The 16,805-nt window shown below is 47.6% G+C and overlaps 2 protein-coding genes across 4 annotated transcripts in view; one reads left to right on the forward strand and one right to left on the reverse strand.

Moving 5' to 3' along the window:
• LOC147461281 (uncharacterized) overlaps positions 1–16,805 on the reverse strand; it is a 214,562-nt gene that overhangs the window by 89,861 nt on the left and 107,896 nt on the right. The gene's annotated exons all lie outside the window — the stretch shown is intronic.
• The window catches only part of LOC147461282 (uncharacterized), a 157,033-nt gene that overhangs the window by 31,916 nt on the left and 108,312 nt on the right, over positions 1–16,805 (forward strand). The window contains exons 3-4 of one of the 2 annotated variants that reach the window (XM_086508865.1): positions 8,635–8,756; positions 8,841–8,945. In XM_086508865.1, coding sequence (XP_086364991.1) covers positions 8,635–8,756; positions 8,841–8,945 — 227 coding nt within the window. Of the gene's footprint in view, positions 1–8,628; positions 8,757–8,840; positions 8,946–16,805 lie in introns of both variants that reach the window. The other variant, XM_086508864.1, reaches the window with a different exon arrangement.

A 16,805-nucleotide genomic window follows, 5' to 3' on the forward strand; every position in this document is an offset into this window, starting at 1 on the left:
TTTTGTGAGTCTGTTCGCAGACCGTGCATGTCCAGACACTTAGATTAGATGCATATCCTCTGGTTGCACACAGCTTGATCATCAGCATTCCCGCTAGAATCCATCAAGGGAATTTTCCAGAGCATTAAACCTATTTTCCCTATTTTTGACATTTTTCACTTATTTATTATGTGACTTTTGTTGGAAAGTAGGTAGGGCAAATTTACTAAGTTGTATATAAGAAAACCTAGCGCTAGCACTTTCTGGCAGAAGAGGTAGCAGGAGCACCTTGCTCAACAGTCAACTTCTCAGTAAGACCAACCCTCGCGACAACTCAGGCTTTTTCTCTCAGCAGAAGGCCTAGCGTTTTTGCACCAGATCAGCCAGCGTTTTTGCACTTGCAGATTCCCGGCGACAATAGACAACAGATCAGCCCTAGTGTTAGCAGATTCCCACAGCAACACAACAGATTTCCTAGCGTTACCAGATGTCCCCGCAAGGTTAGTTTTGAGCCCTAGCGTTTTTGGTTTGCAAATCAACCTCAGCGTTTTTGCAAATCATCGCGACAGAATCAGCCATAGGACCAGCGTTTTCAGTTTTCAACCTTTAGCACTCGTAGAACAAGTCCCGAACCTCACAGATCTCACCTTCCCGCAGCAGTTCCTCGCCGCACGGTGGGATGTTTACAGATTCAGGCCGGAAAACGCAGATTTCAGCATCTGCGTTTTCAGCTCATCGTCGCATCATCGCGATCGACATCGTCATCGACATAGAGTCAGAATTCAGCAGATAAAGATTTGCAGATTTCAGCCCTTAGCATTTTCAGATTTCAGCCCGTCTCGTCGTCGTCCTCATCGTCGTCGACATCGTCGGCAAGTCCAAGCATTGCAGAGATTTGTGCAACCATAAGTAGACCGCTCTCGCCATAGAGAGTGGGGCATTTCGGAGGAGGGTTTTACGTCTCTGGTGTCGTATTCCTTCTCTATCTCTCAGTCTCATGCACTTCCATGCACAGTGTCCATTCACTTTGTTTGTGTTCGTTGCACTCTCTCATTAAGAATGGAAGGCTCTCCCTTCCATAAGAACAAAAGGAACATTGAGCACAGTTCGGAGCACTCATCTTGAGCAAAGTTCAAACATTCATTCCGCTGCGCCTTACATTGGTATGAGAGCTTTGGCAGTGTTCTGTATCACTCAAGGAAAGAACCACAAGAACCACATAATTTCTTGTTGCTTGTTGCGGTCGCACATAACCCAAGATCTCTTGGGCGTGTCGTTTCCTAATCGTGTTTTGAAGAGTGACAGGAAACCCAAGAAAGAAGGGCTTGATGAGCCTCCCCTTGTTCTCTTTTCACTCATTTGAGAGCGGACCGTGCACTTAGCGGCCGGCCAATTGATGTGAGGTGGGAAAAAGCAACCTTGGTGTGAGCGCAAGGCCGCTAAGGGGTGCACCCGCGGAAAAGAGCAGACCTCGGGTGAAGAGAAGATCCTTCTCTAACACAGATTGCAAGCGAAAGAAGAACCCCAAGAACCCAAGACCCACAAGTACACAAGTCGTGAACTTAAGAACCCAAGACCACAAGAATCCACAATAAGCCACGACTTCAGTGGATGGTCATCACTCGAACCGGAATGGATACTTCGCTTGGAGGTGATGAGTATGAGAGAGGCGAAGAAGAATTTTTCCCACCGGGGGTTTTTCTGACCCTCCCCCTTCCCCATCTACGACAAGGATTGCCCTAACTCCTATGGAGGCTTTCGACAAGAGGATGATGGACAAGGAGTTCGCAGAAAGAATGGCAGCCATAGATCGTGACTACGAAGAAAAAGTGGCAGCCATAGAGCGTAAGTACGACTTGGAAGCCAAAGAAAGTCAAGCCAAATTGGATTGCGAGAACAAAGAAAGTCAAGCCAAATTGAATCGCGAGAACAAAGAAAGAGAAGCAGAATTCGATCGCAAGAACAGAGCAAGACAAGAACAAAGCGACCAACACATGAAAGAGTTCTTGCGACTTTTCTATTGTGCAGGCGTAGTTTGCACAGAATTGGGAAAAAGTGACTCTCTCAGTCTCTTCTTCTCCCAAGCATGACACACATGATTTGCATGATGATTTGAATGACAATGATAATCATGATGATTTGGATGATAATGACAAGCATGATGATTTGCATGATAATGATGAGCATGATGATCAAGATGTGATTTCTCACAAGCATGATGATTTGCATGATAATGATGAGCATGATGATCAAGATGTGAGTGTTCACAAGGATGATGTGTTAGTTGATACTTTATCTAGTGCAAGTAACCTCATTGCAGAGACAATCAATCACGAAGCACCGATCTTGGCTCTCGAGCCTAGGTCCAAAGAACCCCCACGGGAAGATTCAACCAATCAAGAAGAACTGGTCTTGGCTCTCGAGCCTAGGTCCAAAGAACCCTTACAGGAAGTACTATGTGTTCGAATGATTCGTCAGCATGCATTGTTCGAGTGTTTCATTCGTGATCGTTTTCTGTATTTTTGTCAGCATCTTTATGTGATCCCTTTTCCTAGGCATGACATATTGTACGTTGAGCACGTTTCTCTCATGAATGAGCACAAATGAAAAGCTGAAAAGTATGCATTCACGGAAGTCACATTCCATGTCTCTTCCTTGGCACGACACATTTGTAGAAAGAGCACAAAAAACTATGAGCACGAAGCATGGGTATTTCCGTTGCGAATTGCCAGAGCTGATTGATTTAGATCAACACGACAAGATTCGATCTCATTGTTTGCATGTGTGTGGTGAACGGGTTAGCAGTCCGTCTCTTTTTGTTCATCTGCATTGCATGCACAGTCTTTGAGGAAGAAAAGATTTTTTCCACTCACTTTACATGGAATGGGTATGTTCATGTTTTTGTGTTGGAGGTGGTTCCAAGAATTTTCAGCCGTGGAGATTCTTGAAAAAGAAAGAAGCATGACTGTAGAGGAAGTTAAAGCGTTGAAGGAGCCACATAAGACTTTGTGTCGCTTTGGCGCTGCCCAAAGAAGCAAGCGTTGCAGACCTTTATGAGGTTCAAGTACTGCACGACCCACACATCATAGTGGGCCGGCGAAGAGTCCCTTCCAGGATTCAAGATGTTGCTGGCGATCTCCCTCGACGCCATACAGCTCGGTACCATTACCTCACTTTGAAAAGGAGGGGATGTCACGTGACACATCCAATCCTATGTGTCCGTGGACAAGCTACAACACAACAAGGGTTCAGTTCAATCAAGTCAATCTAGAATAGGAAGTGATATGGCACTTTTGTGAGTCTGTTCGCAGACCGTGCATGTCCAGACACTTGGATTAAATGCATATCCTCTGGTTGCACACAGCATGATCATCAACATTCCCATCAGAATCCATCAGAATCCATCAATGGAATTTTCCAGAGCATTAAACCTATTTTCCCTATTTTTGACATTTTTCACTTATTTATTAAGTGACTTTTGTTGGAAAGTAGGTAGGGAAAATTTACTAAGTTGTATATAAGAAAACCTAGCGCTAGCACTTTCTGGCTGAAGAGGCAGCAGGAGCACCTTGCTCAACAGGCAACTTCTCAGTAAGACCAACCCCCGCGACAACTCTGGCGTTTTCTCCTAGCAGAAGGCCTAGCGGTTTTGCACTAGATCAGCCAGCATTTTTGCACTTGCAGATTCTCGGCGACAGTAGACAGTAGATCAGCCCTAGCGCTCACAGATTTCCACAGCAACACAACAGATTTCCTAGCGTTAGCAGATTTCCCCGCAAGGTCAGTTTTCAGCCCTAGCGTTTTTGGTTTGCAGATCAACGTCAGCGTTTTTGCAGATCATCGCGACAGAATCAGCCCTAGGACCAGCGTTTTCAGTTTTCAGCCTTTAGCACTCGTAGAACAAGTCACGAACCTCGCAGATCTCACCTTCCCGCAGCAGTTCTCACCGCACGGTGGGATCTATGGAAGTTTACAGATTCAGCCCGGAAAACGCAGATTTCAGCATCTGCATTTTTAGCGTGTTGTCGTCGCATCGTCGCCATCGACATCGTCATTGACATAGAGTCAGAATTCAGCAGATAAAGATTTGCAGATTTCAGCCCTTAGCATTTTCAGATTTCAGCTCGTCTGGTCGTCGTCCTCATCGTCGTCGACATCGTCGGTAAGTCCAAGCATTGTAGAGATTTGTGCAATCATAAGTAGACCGCTCTCACCATAGAGAGTGGGGCCTTCAGAGGAGGGTTTTACAACGTCTCTGGTGTCGTATTCTCTTCTCTATCTCTCAGTCTCATGCACTTCCATGCACAGTGTCCATTCACTTTGTTTGTGTTCGTTGCACTCTCTCATTAAGAACGGAAGGCTCTCCCTTCCATAAGAACAAAAGGAACCTTGAGCACAGTTCGGAGCACTCATCTTGAGCAAAGTTCAAACATTCATTCCGCTGCACCTTACAATATATGCGCCCAATGTGGTGAGTGTACGAGCAGAGTTTTGGTCACAGATTGTTGAGTCTCTGCCGTAGGCAGAACGGTTGTGCATAGGGGGTGACTTCAACATGTTGGAGGACCCTTCTGACAGGATTGGTGGTAGCCATGCTACTGTGCATGGAGTTGAGCGGGCAGCTTGGGAGAGGTTTTGTATGACTGAGGGTTTCGGATGTGTGGCAGCACTCTAGCTTTGTGAGGCCCCCAGACAACCTGGCCTTCTCTCGTTTGGACCGCAAAGTGGGAGGAGTGAATTTATTGCGGATAGATCGCTTCTACTAGTGACCATTTCTGTGATTTGGGTGGGACAGTTGGCATTCTGGCAGGGACTTCCTTCTCGGACCATGCACCAGTGATCCTCACAGTGGCAGATAGACAGAGGAGGGGGAGCACGATGCTTCGCATCCCTGAGGGGGTCTTGCTGGACTCTACACTAAGAGAGCGAGTAGAGGCTCTATGGATAGAGAGCTTGGATAGGCAGGATTCTCCTGCTGACAGAGTAGCCTCAGGACTAGCTCAGCTTAGTCGCTTTGTTCTCCAGGAGTCTGTGGCTCGCCTGGCTGCAACGATAGAGGAGGAGCAGCGTCTCAGACGGGGTGTTACTTCCTTGCAGAGGATGCAGGAGCAGCATCCAGACAGCCCTTGGTTGGAGGAGCAGTTACAGCAGGCTCGTCAGGAGCTTGTTAGCACAGAGGAGCAGCGCCATGAGTTTTCTTTCCATTGACAGGCATCTCAGTGGACACAGGTGGGTGACAGAGTGACTGGTGCTTTCTTCGAGGCAGTGGGACCTCGGCATACGCATGCCAAGGTCAGTCAGTTGAGGAGGCCTGACGGGTCAGTTGATTCTAAGCCAGAGGACATGCGTGCAGTTGCTATTGACTTTTACCGTGAGTTACTGTCTACAGAGCCTCAGTCAGAGCGTCAAGATGCATGCAAGGAGCAGGTATGGGCATAGATGCCTTGCCTTGTGACTGAGGAGATGTTGCACATGGCTCTTAGTGCACTCCGCCGTGGTAGCTGTTCGGGTGAGGATGGATTGACTCCCAGTTTTTTCTTGGAGTATTGGGACTTGCTTGGCCCAGATCTCTGTAGTGCTTTTCAGTATATCTTGCACACAGGAGAGATGCCTGACAGCATGAGTTAGGGTCTCATCTACCTCATTCCCAAGGAGGATGGCTCCTTGGATGAGATTCGACAGTGGCGCCCCATCACCATCCTCAACTCAGCCTACAAAATTCTTGCCAAGGTTTTGAGTTTGAGGACCCAGCCACTTATAGAGAGCCTTATACATGGGACTCAGACAGGTTTTGTCAAGGAGCGCAGTATCCTTGACAACATCTTTACTTTTTGAGAGGCTTCTGCCCTAGCGTGGCTCCGTGGTGAGGATCTGGTGATTCTTCTTCTCGATTTTGAGAAGGCCTACGACAGAGTTGACTGGGACTTTCTGGAGGGCACTCTATGCAGGATTGGCTTCTCAGATGCTTGGATCAGAGGGGTGTTAGCTTTGTACAGACGGGCACACAGTCAGGTACTTTTGTTAGGAGGTAGAGGCGATCGTTTCATGCTCACACATTTGGTCAGACAGGGTTGCCCTCTTGCCCCATTCCTCTTTCTGTTCTATGCTGAGGCGATGAGCAGGTTTTTGGTGTCGCAGCAGGTTGGTCTATGGGGCTTAGCACTCCCTATTCGGGGAGATGAGCTACTGGACGCTGAGTTTGCTGACGACTCAGCCTTGTACTTGGATGGCTAGGGAGCAAACCTTCACAGCTGTGAGCAGGCTCTAGAGACCTTCTGTTGTGCATCTGGCGCACTGATCAACTAGAGAAAGACAGTGGATTTCTTAGTTGGTACTGCTCTTGTACCCGGCTGGATGCCAGGTGAGGGTTTCAGGTGGATTCCCCCAGGGACTGCAATTCGATACTTGGGCTGTCAGGTTGGTTTGGACTTGTCTCCTGAGTAGCAGATTGCTCCCCTCCTCCTGTCTATCAGGAGGAAGTTGTTACATTGGAGCTCTGCACGACTTTCTTTGGCTGGCAGAGTTGTAGTGGCCAACCAGGTGTTGTTGGCTACTATGTGCATTGTGGTACATCACTTCTTGCTAGATCTTCCCAAGTTCTTGTATCAGCCAGGTAGAGAGGCTGATCAGGAACTTCCTTTGGTCAGGCCGTGACACTCAGACAGCCCAGGCCAAAGTGGCTTGGCAGGTCATCACTCTTCCTTGTTCACAGGGAGGGCTTGGGATCATAGAACCAGCACAACAGAGCAGAGCCCTTCTTGGAAAGTTCATCGTCCGAGGACTTCTTCCAGGTGAGGAGTGCTAGAAGGAGTTCTTGCTACAATGGCTTCGTGCTAGGGTGCCTCAGGCAGGAGGCCCTTGGCAACCTTCGACCCGATGGATCTTCACAGAGATGCGAAGAGTTGGTTTGAGTAGGAGATTCGAGGACCGTTTCGCTGTGGGTTTGCTTTGATCTTGGGAGCACTTGCGGCGAGGCCTGGAGCAGCGGCAGCCTACTTGCACGGAGGAGCGCTTGCGATAGCCCCTTGTTTGGAACCCCATGGTTAGCACTTAGAGAGGCCACTTGGTTGGTAGTCGGCCTCATGTTTCCTGGGGTTCCATGGCAGCGGGTCCAACACGCTCTTTAGGTGACTCGCTACAGTTTTCAGGCTTGTCAGAGGAGCTGTAGGGCTTTTAACTACAGGGCATGAGAGGGGTGCAGAGCATGTGTCAGGACATCTCAGAGGCAGTACCAGCTGAGTGGCTCACACCTCTTGAGTCAGCAGCGCCCATATGGATGGGAGCCTTCATGCGATTGGAGGTTCTCATCTCAATTCGGGCTTGCTCAGAGACTGTTCCCTCCCTGCTTTTCGAGTTATAGGGTGAGGGACGCTTACAAAAGTTGCAGTAGAGGCCCCGCAGGTAGCAGAGTGCTGTTTTCAGAGGATCCGAGTGGTGGGCATCTGTGGGAAGACTTGCGTCATCGATCCTGAACCAGCTGCTCTAGGGAGTGGACATTGGAGACTGTGGGCTTGGGAGTGCTATCCACTGGCACAAGTACAGACTACAGTGGGATCTTGATGCCAAAAACGCCAGGGAGTCATGCTGTCTTGTTGCTGCCGGGAGCTGATCTGCAAACCAAATCGCCAAGGCTGATCTGGGTAGAAAACGCTATGTCTTCTATGTGTGTGTGTGTGTGGGGGGGGGGGGGGGGGGGGGGGTTCTTGCTGAGAAGTTGCCTGATGAACACAGGGTTTTTGCTGCCTCTTCTGCCAGAAACTGCTAGCGCTAGTTTGCTTATGTGCTTGCTTAGTGAAATTGCCCTACCTAGTTCCCAACAAAAGTCACCTAAAAATAATAAGTGAAAAATGTCAAAAATAGGGAAAATAGGTCTATGCACTGTAAAAATGCTCCTGATGGGTTCTGAAGGAAATCTGATGATCATGCTGTGTGCAACCAAAGGATATGCATCTATTCTAAGTGTCTGGACATACACGGTCTGCGAACAGACTCACAAAAGTGCCAGAACACTTCCTAAGCTAACTGAATTGAACCCATGTCATGAAGTAGCTTGTCCACGTACACATAGGGTTAGATGTGGATGTGACATATAAGGCTTCAGATTATGAAATACAGATTAGTAAGCTATGTGACACTTTGTTGTATGGTGCAATGGGAAATTATGCTATGTTAGAACTTTTGATATCAATATAAGCCTGGCATTATTTTGTTTGGGACAATGGTCAAGAAATTTAAGCTACATCAATACTTTGAGAACCCGACTTTGGTGTAAGGAGAGTGCTTGAATTATTCGGATCGTCTCTTTCGTAGTAATGTATTGATTCGTCTCAAAGGCTAAATTAAGTCCATTGTATTCATTTCTATGCCACCATTCCTCTTCTATATCAGTTTTTGCATATGAAAGTTGCTTTCTGAAAGTCTTTAATTTTGCATGGCTGAGTTGTGCTGAATGTTCATCCTTCAGCTAGTCGAAGATCTTCTTTATAGTCCTTGTTTTTGGAAAGTAACCCTTTTTCATTCACTTTGTTGATGGCTTGACAGGCAAGTACATCCTTTTAAACATTTATCATGTCTTTTACTTCTTTAAAGTGATAAAAAAGGGGTGTTTAGCTCATCCCGATTTTCTTTTTTGGCTGGATTTGACTGCAGCAACAGATTGTTATGTGAAAGTGAATTGCCATCCTTATTTATTTCAAGTTGATCTGTTTGGAGACATTGACAGTAAAAAGAGCTCCGCGGTTGTTGATAATGGCGCTGTACGCTTTTTTTTGGTTAAGGTATGATAGTTTTGGTAGACATGTGATTGGATGTGTCTATAAGTCAAGATTTGAGTGGATATTGAGTGTTTTATGCTTTTGTAGAAGCAACATTGTCTATGGGGAAGACTACAAGCAGTTGGAGAGAAGAAAGATATAATATTAAAACGTGAGAGATCAATTGATTTGGAGAGAGAACACTCAAACAAGGTGAGTTTATGATTTTTAGAATCAATGCATGATTATAACCAACACATAGGGGAAGATAATCAAGGCATGTTACGAACATAATTGATGATAATCTGATAGCATGATGTGGAAGTGGAGATAACCCTATGAAGAAGGGTTGTTATTTCTATTCTGATTTCCTCATGCTATTCGAGTTTAGGATTCAACCACTCCTGTATTGTTGTTCACATAAATATTTGATGCAATGCCACCATGGCCATGAAGTGGTAGAGGTAAGGAGCTCGCGGTTCCCTAGAAAGATGAAAATGAAATGAAATGTATATTAACGTCTTCAAAAAGCCAAAATGACCTATGAGACCAAAAGGTTACATCCATGTGTGACTCTAGAACAATGTCTGGGGAACATAAAAATAAATAGAAATGAGGGTACCTAGAGTGGGTAGGTATGTAAGCCTACCCTATCTACATCCTAGAGAGAGGATAATGCACAAATTCTTATGCAAACACAACAAACCCAGATACACAAGAAAATGAACCAACACGGAAAACATTTTACAATGCTCACTCTTATTTTGGAACTTGCCATTCCATAGCTTGAATACTTTCACTTATTGAATGTTGATAGGGCCAATTCAGCTTCCTTTCATGCCTCAAATACTTATTAAGGCCAATCCAGCTTCCTTTCATGCCTCAAATATTGAATTTTGATAGGGCCAATTCAGCTTTCTTTCATATCTCAAATACTTGTAAGAGTTCCCTTGATAACTATCATATAAAAAATGAGGTTCTCTAGTATTAACAACATGCAATTATTAATCACCGGTACATCTTCGAAGTCCACAAAATGGATTAGGAGTTTCATGGTTACTAGTGCTCTATTGAGCATATTAGATAGTAGAAGAAGCAGAACCACCAGAGTTAACTGCTGGAAGCCCATGCAAAGAACAAGAAAAAAAGCGGGCATGTGGGCAGCCCTGTCTGACAGAACTCGTCAATGCAAATCTTGACCCTCTTTCCCCATCAATTGATACCTTGCTGTGAGCAATAGGGGACAAGGCTGTCACGCCTCTGATCTTGGCCCCAAAAGAAACCCATCCTCACCCTCAAGAAAGCTCCAATCCACACGATCGTAAGCTTTCTCAAAGTCAAGTAGCAAAATATCATGAGCTCCTCATCCTGCATATGGGCCAACGCTGCTGCCTCCAAAAAGTGGAGCTGTTGTCAAGGATACTACTTCCTTGAGAAACCCTGTCTATGTATCATGAATTAGATCCCCAAGGAGTGGTTCTCAGACTAAGAACCTTTGCCGAAATTTTGTGGGCTTAGTCGAAGCTGTTGTCAAGGATACTACTTCCTTGAAAAACCCTGTTTGTGTATTATGAACTATATCCCCAAGGAGTGGTTCTGAGACTAAGAACCTTTGCTAGAATTTTGTGGGCTTAGTCGAGGATCGTGATAATCTTGATGTTATCTAAAGAACCACGAGGACCAAGGCCTTGGTGGCCAAACTGCCTCAGAAAAACTTTTTATTGTTTTGGGCTAGAGTTGGCAAGCTTACAATGCATAGACCTATTTTCCCTATTTTAGCCAATTTTCACTTAATTTATTTTTAAGTGACTTTGTTGGAAACTTGGGGTAGGGCAATTTGGGTCAGGAAGTATTATTTTTAAGTGACTTTGTTGGAAACTCGGGGTAGGGCAATTTGGGTCAGGAAGTATATAAGAAACCCTAGCGCTAGCACTTTCTGGCAAAAGAGGCAGGAGGAACAAGAGTTCAACAGTCACCTTCTCATCAAGACCCCCCCCCCGGTAAGAGACATAGCGTTTTCAGCCAAAGGACCAAGCCTAGTGTTTTCTTCAAGTGCAGAACCAGCCCAATGTTTTGCATTTACAGCAGCCTGGTGACAACAGACCACAGATCAGCCCTAGCGTTAGCAGAACAGCAGGATCAGCCTAGCGTTTTTGCAGCAGGACACACATCAGCCCTAGTGTTTTTGGAGCAGCATAGCAGCCCAACGTTTTGTAGTTCCTTCGCGACAGAACCCAGAATAGCATCAGTGTTTTCAGTTTTCAGCATCAAGGCTCCGCAGTAGAAGTCCCGAACCTTGCAGATCTCACCTTCTCGCAGCAGATTCTCGCCGCACGGTCAGATCAGTGAGCGTTTGCAGTTTCAGCCAGAAAACGCAGATTTCAGCATCTGCATTTTTAGTGTGTCATCGTCACCTTGCCGGTCGTCACCGACATAGAGTTAGAATTCAGCAGATAAAGATTTGCAGATTTCAGCCATTAACGTTTTCAGATTTCAGCCCGTCTCATCGTCATCCTCATCGTCGTCGACATCTTCGGCAAGTCCATTGCATTGTAGAGATTTGTGCAATCAATAGTAGACCGCTTTTGCCATAGAGAGTGGGGCCTTCGGAGGAGGGTTTGACAACATTCTGGTGTCGTATTCTTCTCTCTCTCTATCTCTCAGTCTCAGCACCTTCATTCACAGTGTTTGCCACTTTGTTTGTAATCATTTGCACTCTCTCACTAAAGGAACGGAAGGCTCTCCCTTCCGTAAGTAAAAGGAACCTTGAGCATAGTTCGAAGCACTCATCTTGAGCAAAGTTCAACATTCACTTCCGCTGCACCTTACATTGGTATCAGAGCTTTGGCAGTGTTCTATATCACTCAAGGAAAGAACCACAAGAACCACATAATTTGTTTTTTTGGTGGTTGCGGTCGCGTGCGTGTCGATTCCTAATCGTGTTTTTGAAGAGTGACACGAATCCCAAGAAAGAAGGGCTTGTTCAGCCTCCCCTTGTCTCTCTTTTTACTCATTGAGAGCGGACCGTGCACTTAGCGGCCGGCCAATCGACGTGAGGTGGGAAAAAGCAACCTTGGTGTGAGCGCAAGGCCGCCAAGGGATGCGCCCGCGGAAAAGAGAAGAGCTCGGGTAAAGAGAAGATCCTTCTCTAACACAGATTGCAAGCTAAAGAAGAACCTCAAGATTCCAGAACCTCAAGACCCAAGAACCCAAGAACCAAGACCCTTAAGAACTTAAGAACCAAGAACCACAAGAACCCATGTTCCTCGTGAACTTAAGAACCTAAGACTTCAGTGTATGGTCATCACACGAAGCGGAATGGATACTTTGCATGAAGGCGATGAGCATGAGGGTGGTCAAGAAGAATTTTCTCCACCAGGAGGTTTTTCCGACTCTCCCCCTTCCCCATCTACGCCAAGGATTGCACTAACTCCTATGGAGGCTTTTGACAAAATGATGATGGACAGGAAGTTAGAACGCGAAGAAAGAAGAGCAAAAAGAAAAGCAAAAATGGATCACGAGCACCAAGAAAGAAAAGCAGAATTGGCTCGCGAGCGCGAAAAAAGCCGGTTAGCCTTTGAGCGTGAGCGTGAGCAAGCGCGCTTGGCGGCTGAATAGAGAGCCCAACACATGCAAGAGTTGTTCCGACTCTTTTCTAGTGTGCAGGCACAGATTGACAAGAATTAGGAGAAGGAGACTCTCTCAGTCTTTTCTTCTCCAAAGCACGACACACATGATTTGCATGATCACGATGTGATTATTCACGAGCATGATGATTTGCATGATAATGATGTGATTACTCACGAGCATGATGATTTGCAGGTAATGATGTGATTGTTCACAAGGATGATGGTTTAGTTGATACTTTGTCTAGTGAAGCTAACCTCATTGCAGATTTTCCGAGCATGTAACACACTACCAACAGGTAAAGCTCCCACCAAGCAGCGCCACAAGAAAACACGTTCCTTCAAAGGCAGATGACTCTGCCAAATGTGAGACAATGTGTGTTGCCAGCACAAGGATGACTTGGAAAGCGACCACAACTGATTACCCTGATGCACAATCCATACATCAGACTGAAGGACGGCATAGACACTGCCAGCTGAGATGCAGTCCAATCTAGTAGTAGCCAGATTCCAATTAGAGAAGCGAGAGTCCACGTCCAAAGGAGGAATGGGTGAGTGAGCACCAAGCATCCTTTGAATCTCCCGCCAGAGAGGAGAATAGTGAAGACCCAACCGAAAGTGGGACACTGCATGAGCGAACGAAAGAACATAACCCGAGTCATCAACCACCTGATGCACCTGACAGATTCCTTTTTGGGAAAGAAAATACGCTTGGGGAGGAGACCATTGAACCAAAGTCGAAGCGAACGCCCTGCTCCAATGCAGACTCTCCAAGCGAAGAGAGTTACCCATAGAGGATTGTCGACCATTCCAAGCCAAATGTGAAGTGACAACCTTCCAATCAACAATTAGAGAAGAAGTAAAGGGACATCCAAGAATGTGTCCTTCAAGCTTCCCAAAAACAACATCCCAATCAGTCGGTTTCCAATGACCAAAAGAAGGGGTGACAATGTGCGTACACAAATGTGTGACCATGAGAGCCCAAGGTTGCTACTGCTCCACCAAAACTGGCAACAACACAGTTTTCCGAGCCACAAGATGACGTCTCAAGTCCAAAATATTTAACCCTCCAAGCTGCTTGGGAGAACACAGCTTGTCCATAGATAGAAGCCGAAGACTGTTCTTGGTAGACGAGGTCCGCCAAAAATGCTCTAAAATATTGGACATGAGGGACTGCAAGCGCAACTGAGGCCAGGGTAACAAAGGCAAGTAAAACTACACATAAGCCACAAGGATGCATTGGACAATCCTGAGACGCACATGAAGTGGCCACGTGGACAGTTTCCAATAATTCAACTTGGAATGCAGACATTGGAGCACCCATTCTAGTTTCTGCATAGCCGATACATTCCAACCCAGCGGATAACCCAAATGGCGAACCAGAACATGTGGAGGAACAATCTTCCCAGGCCACAATATCCTATGCCAGTCACACTTTTTCAGAGGCAATAGCTTGGATTTGCAAAAGTTAATGTTGAGACCTACTGCCAATCCAAACAAGTGAAGAGTATGCATAATCTGTTGTACATCATCATAGTTATTGCGAGGCATGAACAAAGTCATCCACATAAGCCTGGCCAGCAAACTGCTGTCCAGAAGGTAAAGTCAGGCCATGTAGCCTTCCAGTGGAAGTCAAGGAATCCAAATACATAAACAAGGGATGTGTAGCGATCCCATAAAGCAAAGCACTCAGAGGGCAGCCCTGCCTTATTGACCGTCCCAAGGGCCAAGATTCTGCGAGAGATCCATCCAGCAAGCCTGCAGAAGTGCTGTGTGCATACAAGAAAAGCACGACACAGGATAGCTTAGGCCCAAAGCCCAAGTTTTTTTTTTCTTCCGAGAAAAAGATCCTTCTATTAGTTACTGAAACTGCCCATAGGGCTACAACTGCCTCTTCAAGAGAGGACTACAACAACCATGGTGGGAGACTCTCCCAATGAAAAAACCAGCATATGTACAATGGGGCTAAATCAAGAAATGGGGGGAGGGAAAAGCCACATAGGTGGCCGGTAGTGCCATCGGAGTACACCCTGGACCATGGTGTAGAAGGCCCAGGACGCCAGAGTCGAAGGAAAGCCTCTTCGCATGCGGTCGGAGCTGCCCTGTAGTCCCTCGAACTGTCCTCTGAGAGTGTGGATCAACTCTAGCCAGAAGTCACGAACAGTCTCTATTGGTGGCACGGGGCGAGCCTCAAAGATGCGGAAGCAGCGGGCCCGCCAGATGAACCAGAGTGCCAGGCCACTGATGAGCTCCCAACACTCCTCTCTCTCACTGGACCACTCCTGTGGAGTAAGCTCTGTAGCAGGCTGGAGTGTAGGTCGCCCCTCTTGCATCACTATCATCCTGCTGGTGGAAGATAGCTCAAACTGAAGTGCCGGGCCTGAGAGGGTGGACTAAGCCGCTGCTCCCCAAGTGTAGTGTCGAGCCGCGGAGAGAGCAAGCATGAGCCGAAGAACTCGTAGCCACACCTGCTAGGCCAAGGGACAGTCCCAAAGATAGTGACGCTGACTCTCCACAAGGTGGTCACAAGCTGCACATGCGGCCGAGAGACCACTATGCACTAGCCAGCTCCCGACTGCTGTAGCTCTGTGTGCGACCAACCACTGAAACAAGGTGACTCGCCTCGGCTGTCTGGAGTCCCACAACCTCTCCCAAAAAACTGCCAAGAACTCAGCTGTGAGCCCCTCCTCCTGCCAATGAGGTGCTGCAGCGGGGCGGGCCTCTCTCTGTGCTGCTAGTATATGACGTCCCAGTCGAACAGTGTACTGAAAGAAGGGAACTCCTGGGTGGTCTGCAGAAAAGAAGGGATCCCTCCATAGCCACTCACTAGGATCCCACTGTACTCGTGCTAGTGGACAACACTCCTAAGCCCACAGCCTCCAGTGTCCAGTCTCAAGAGCTGTTGGGTCAGGGTCTATGACAACGGTTCTCCCAAAGATGCCCACTACTCGGATCCTCTAAAAACAGCACTCGGCTACCTGCGGGGCCTCTACAGCAACTCGTTGAAGGCGTCCCCCTCCCTGAAGCTCGAAGAAAAGAGCTGGGACAGTCTCTGAGCAGGCCTTGACTGAGATGAGAACCTCCAGTCGTGTGAAGGCTCCCGTGCTACTGGCTCGAGGGGCATGAGCCACTCAGCTGGAACTGACTCTCAGATGTCCTGGCACATGCTTTGCACCCCTCTCATGCCCTGTAACTGAAGGCACTGGACCTCCTCTGACAGACCTGTGAACTCTAGCTAGTCACCTAAAGAGCACGCTGGACCTGCTGCCATGGGACCCCAGGAAACATGAGACCGACTACCAACCAAGTGGCCTCTCTAAGTGCTAACCATGGGGTTCCAGACGAGGGGCTGCCATAGGCGCTCCTCCGTGCACATAGGTTGTCTCTGCTCCAGGCCACGCCGCAAGTGCTCCCAAGATGGAAGCAGACTCACAGCGAAGCGGTCCTCCAGTCTCCTGCGCAGACCAAATCTGCGCATCTCTGCAAAGATCCATCTGGTCGAAGGTTGCCAAGGGCCTCTTGCCTGAGGCACCCTAGCATGTAGCCGCTGTAGCAAGAACTCCTTCCAGCGCTCCTCACCTGGAAGAAGTCCTCTGACGATGAACTTCCCAAGAAGGGCTCTGCTCTGCTGTGCTGGATCAATGATCCCAAGCCCTCCCTGAGAACAAGGAAGCGTGATGACCTGCCAAGCCACCTTGGCTCGGGCTCGGGTAACAACTTTCTCCTGATAGACAGAAGAAGGGGAGCAATCTGCTGCTCGGGAGACAAGTCCAAACCAACCTGACAGCCCAAGTACCGAACTGCAGTCCCTGGGGGCATCCACTTGAAACCCTCTCCTGGCATCCAATTTGGCACATGAGCACTACCAACCGAGAAAGCCACTGTCTTTCTCCAGTTGATCAGTGCGCCCGATGCACAACAAAAGGTCTCCAGAGCCTGCTCACACCTGTGGAGGTTCCTCCTAGCCATCTAAGTACAAGGCTGAGTCGTTGGCAAACTCAGTGTCCAGTAGCTCATCTCCCCGAATAGGGAGTGCTAAGCCCCATAGACCAACCTGCTGCGACACCAAAAACCCGCTCATCGCCTTCGCATAGAACACAAAGAGGATAGGGGCAAGAGGACATCCCTCTCTGACCGAGCGTGTAAGCACGAAGCGATCACCTCTCCCTCCTAGCAAGAGTACCTGACTATGAGCCTGTCTGTACAAAGCTGACACCCCTCTGATCCAAGCATCTGAGAAGCCCATCCTACGTATAGTGCCCTCTAGAAAGTCCCAGTCAACTCTGTCGTATGCCTTCTCAAAATCGAGAAGAAGGATCACGAGGTCCTCACCACGGAGCCGTGCCAGGGAAGAGGCCTCCCAAAAGATAAAGATGTTGTCAAGGATACTGCGTTCCTTGACAAAACCTGTCTGAGTCCCATGTATCAGACTCTCCAGAAGTGGCTG

The sequence above is a fragment of the Adiantum capillus-veneris genome, chromosome 3 (assembly GCF_014529385.1).
Source record: "Adiantum capillus-veneris isolate H3 chromosome 3, ASM1452938v2, whole genome shotgun sequence".
NCBI classification, from domain to species: domain Eukaryota; kingdom Viridiplantae; phylum Streptophyta; class Polypodiopsida; order Polypodiales; family Pteridaceae; genus Adiantum; species Adiantum capillus-veneris.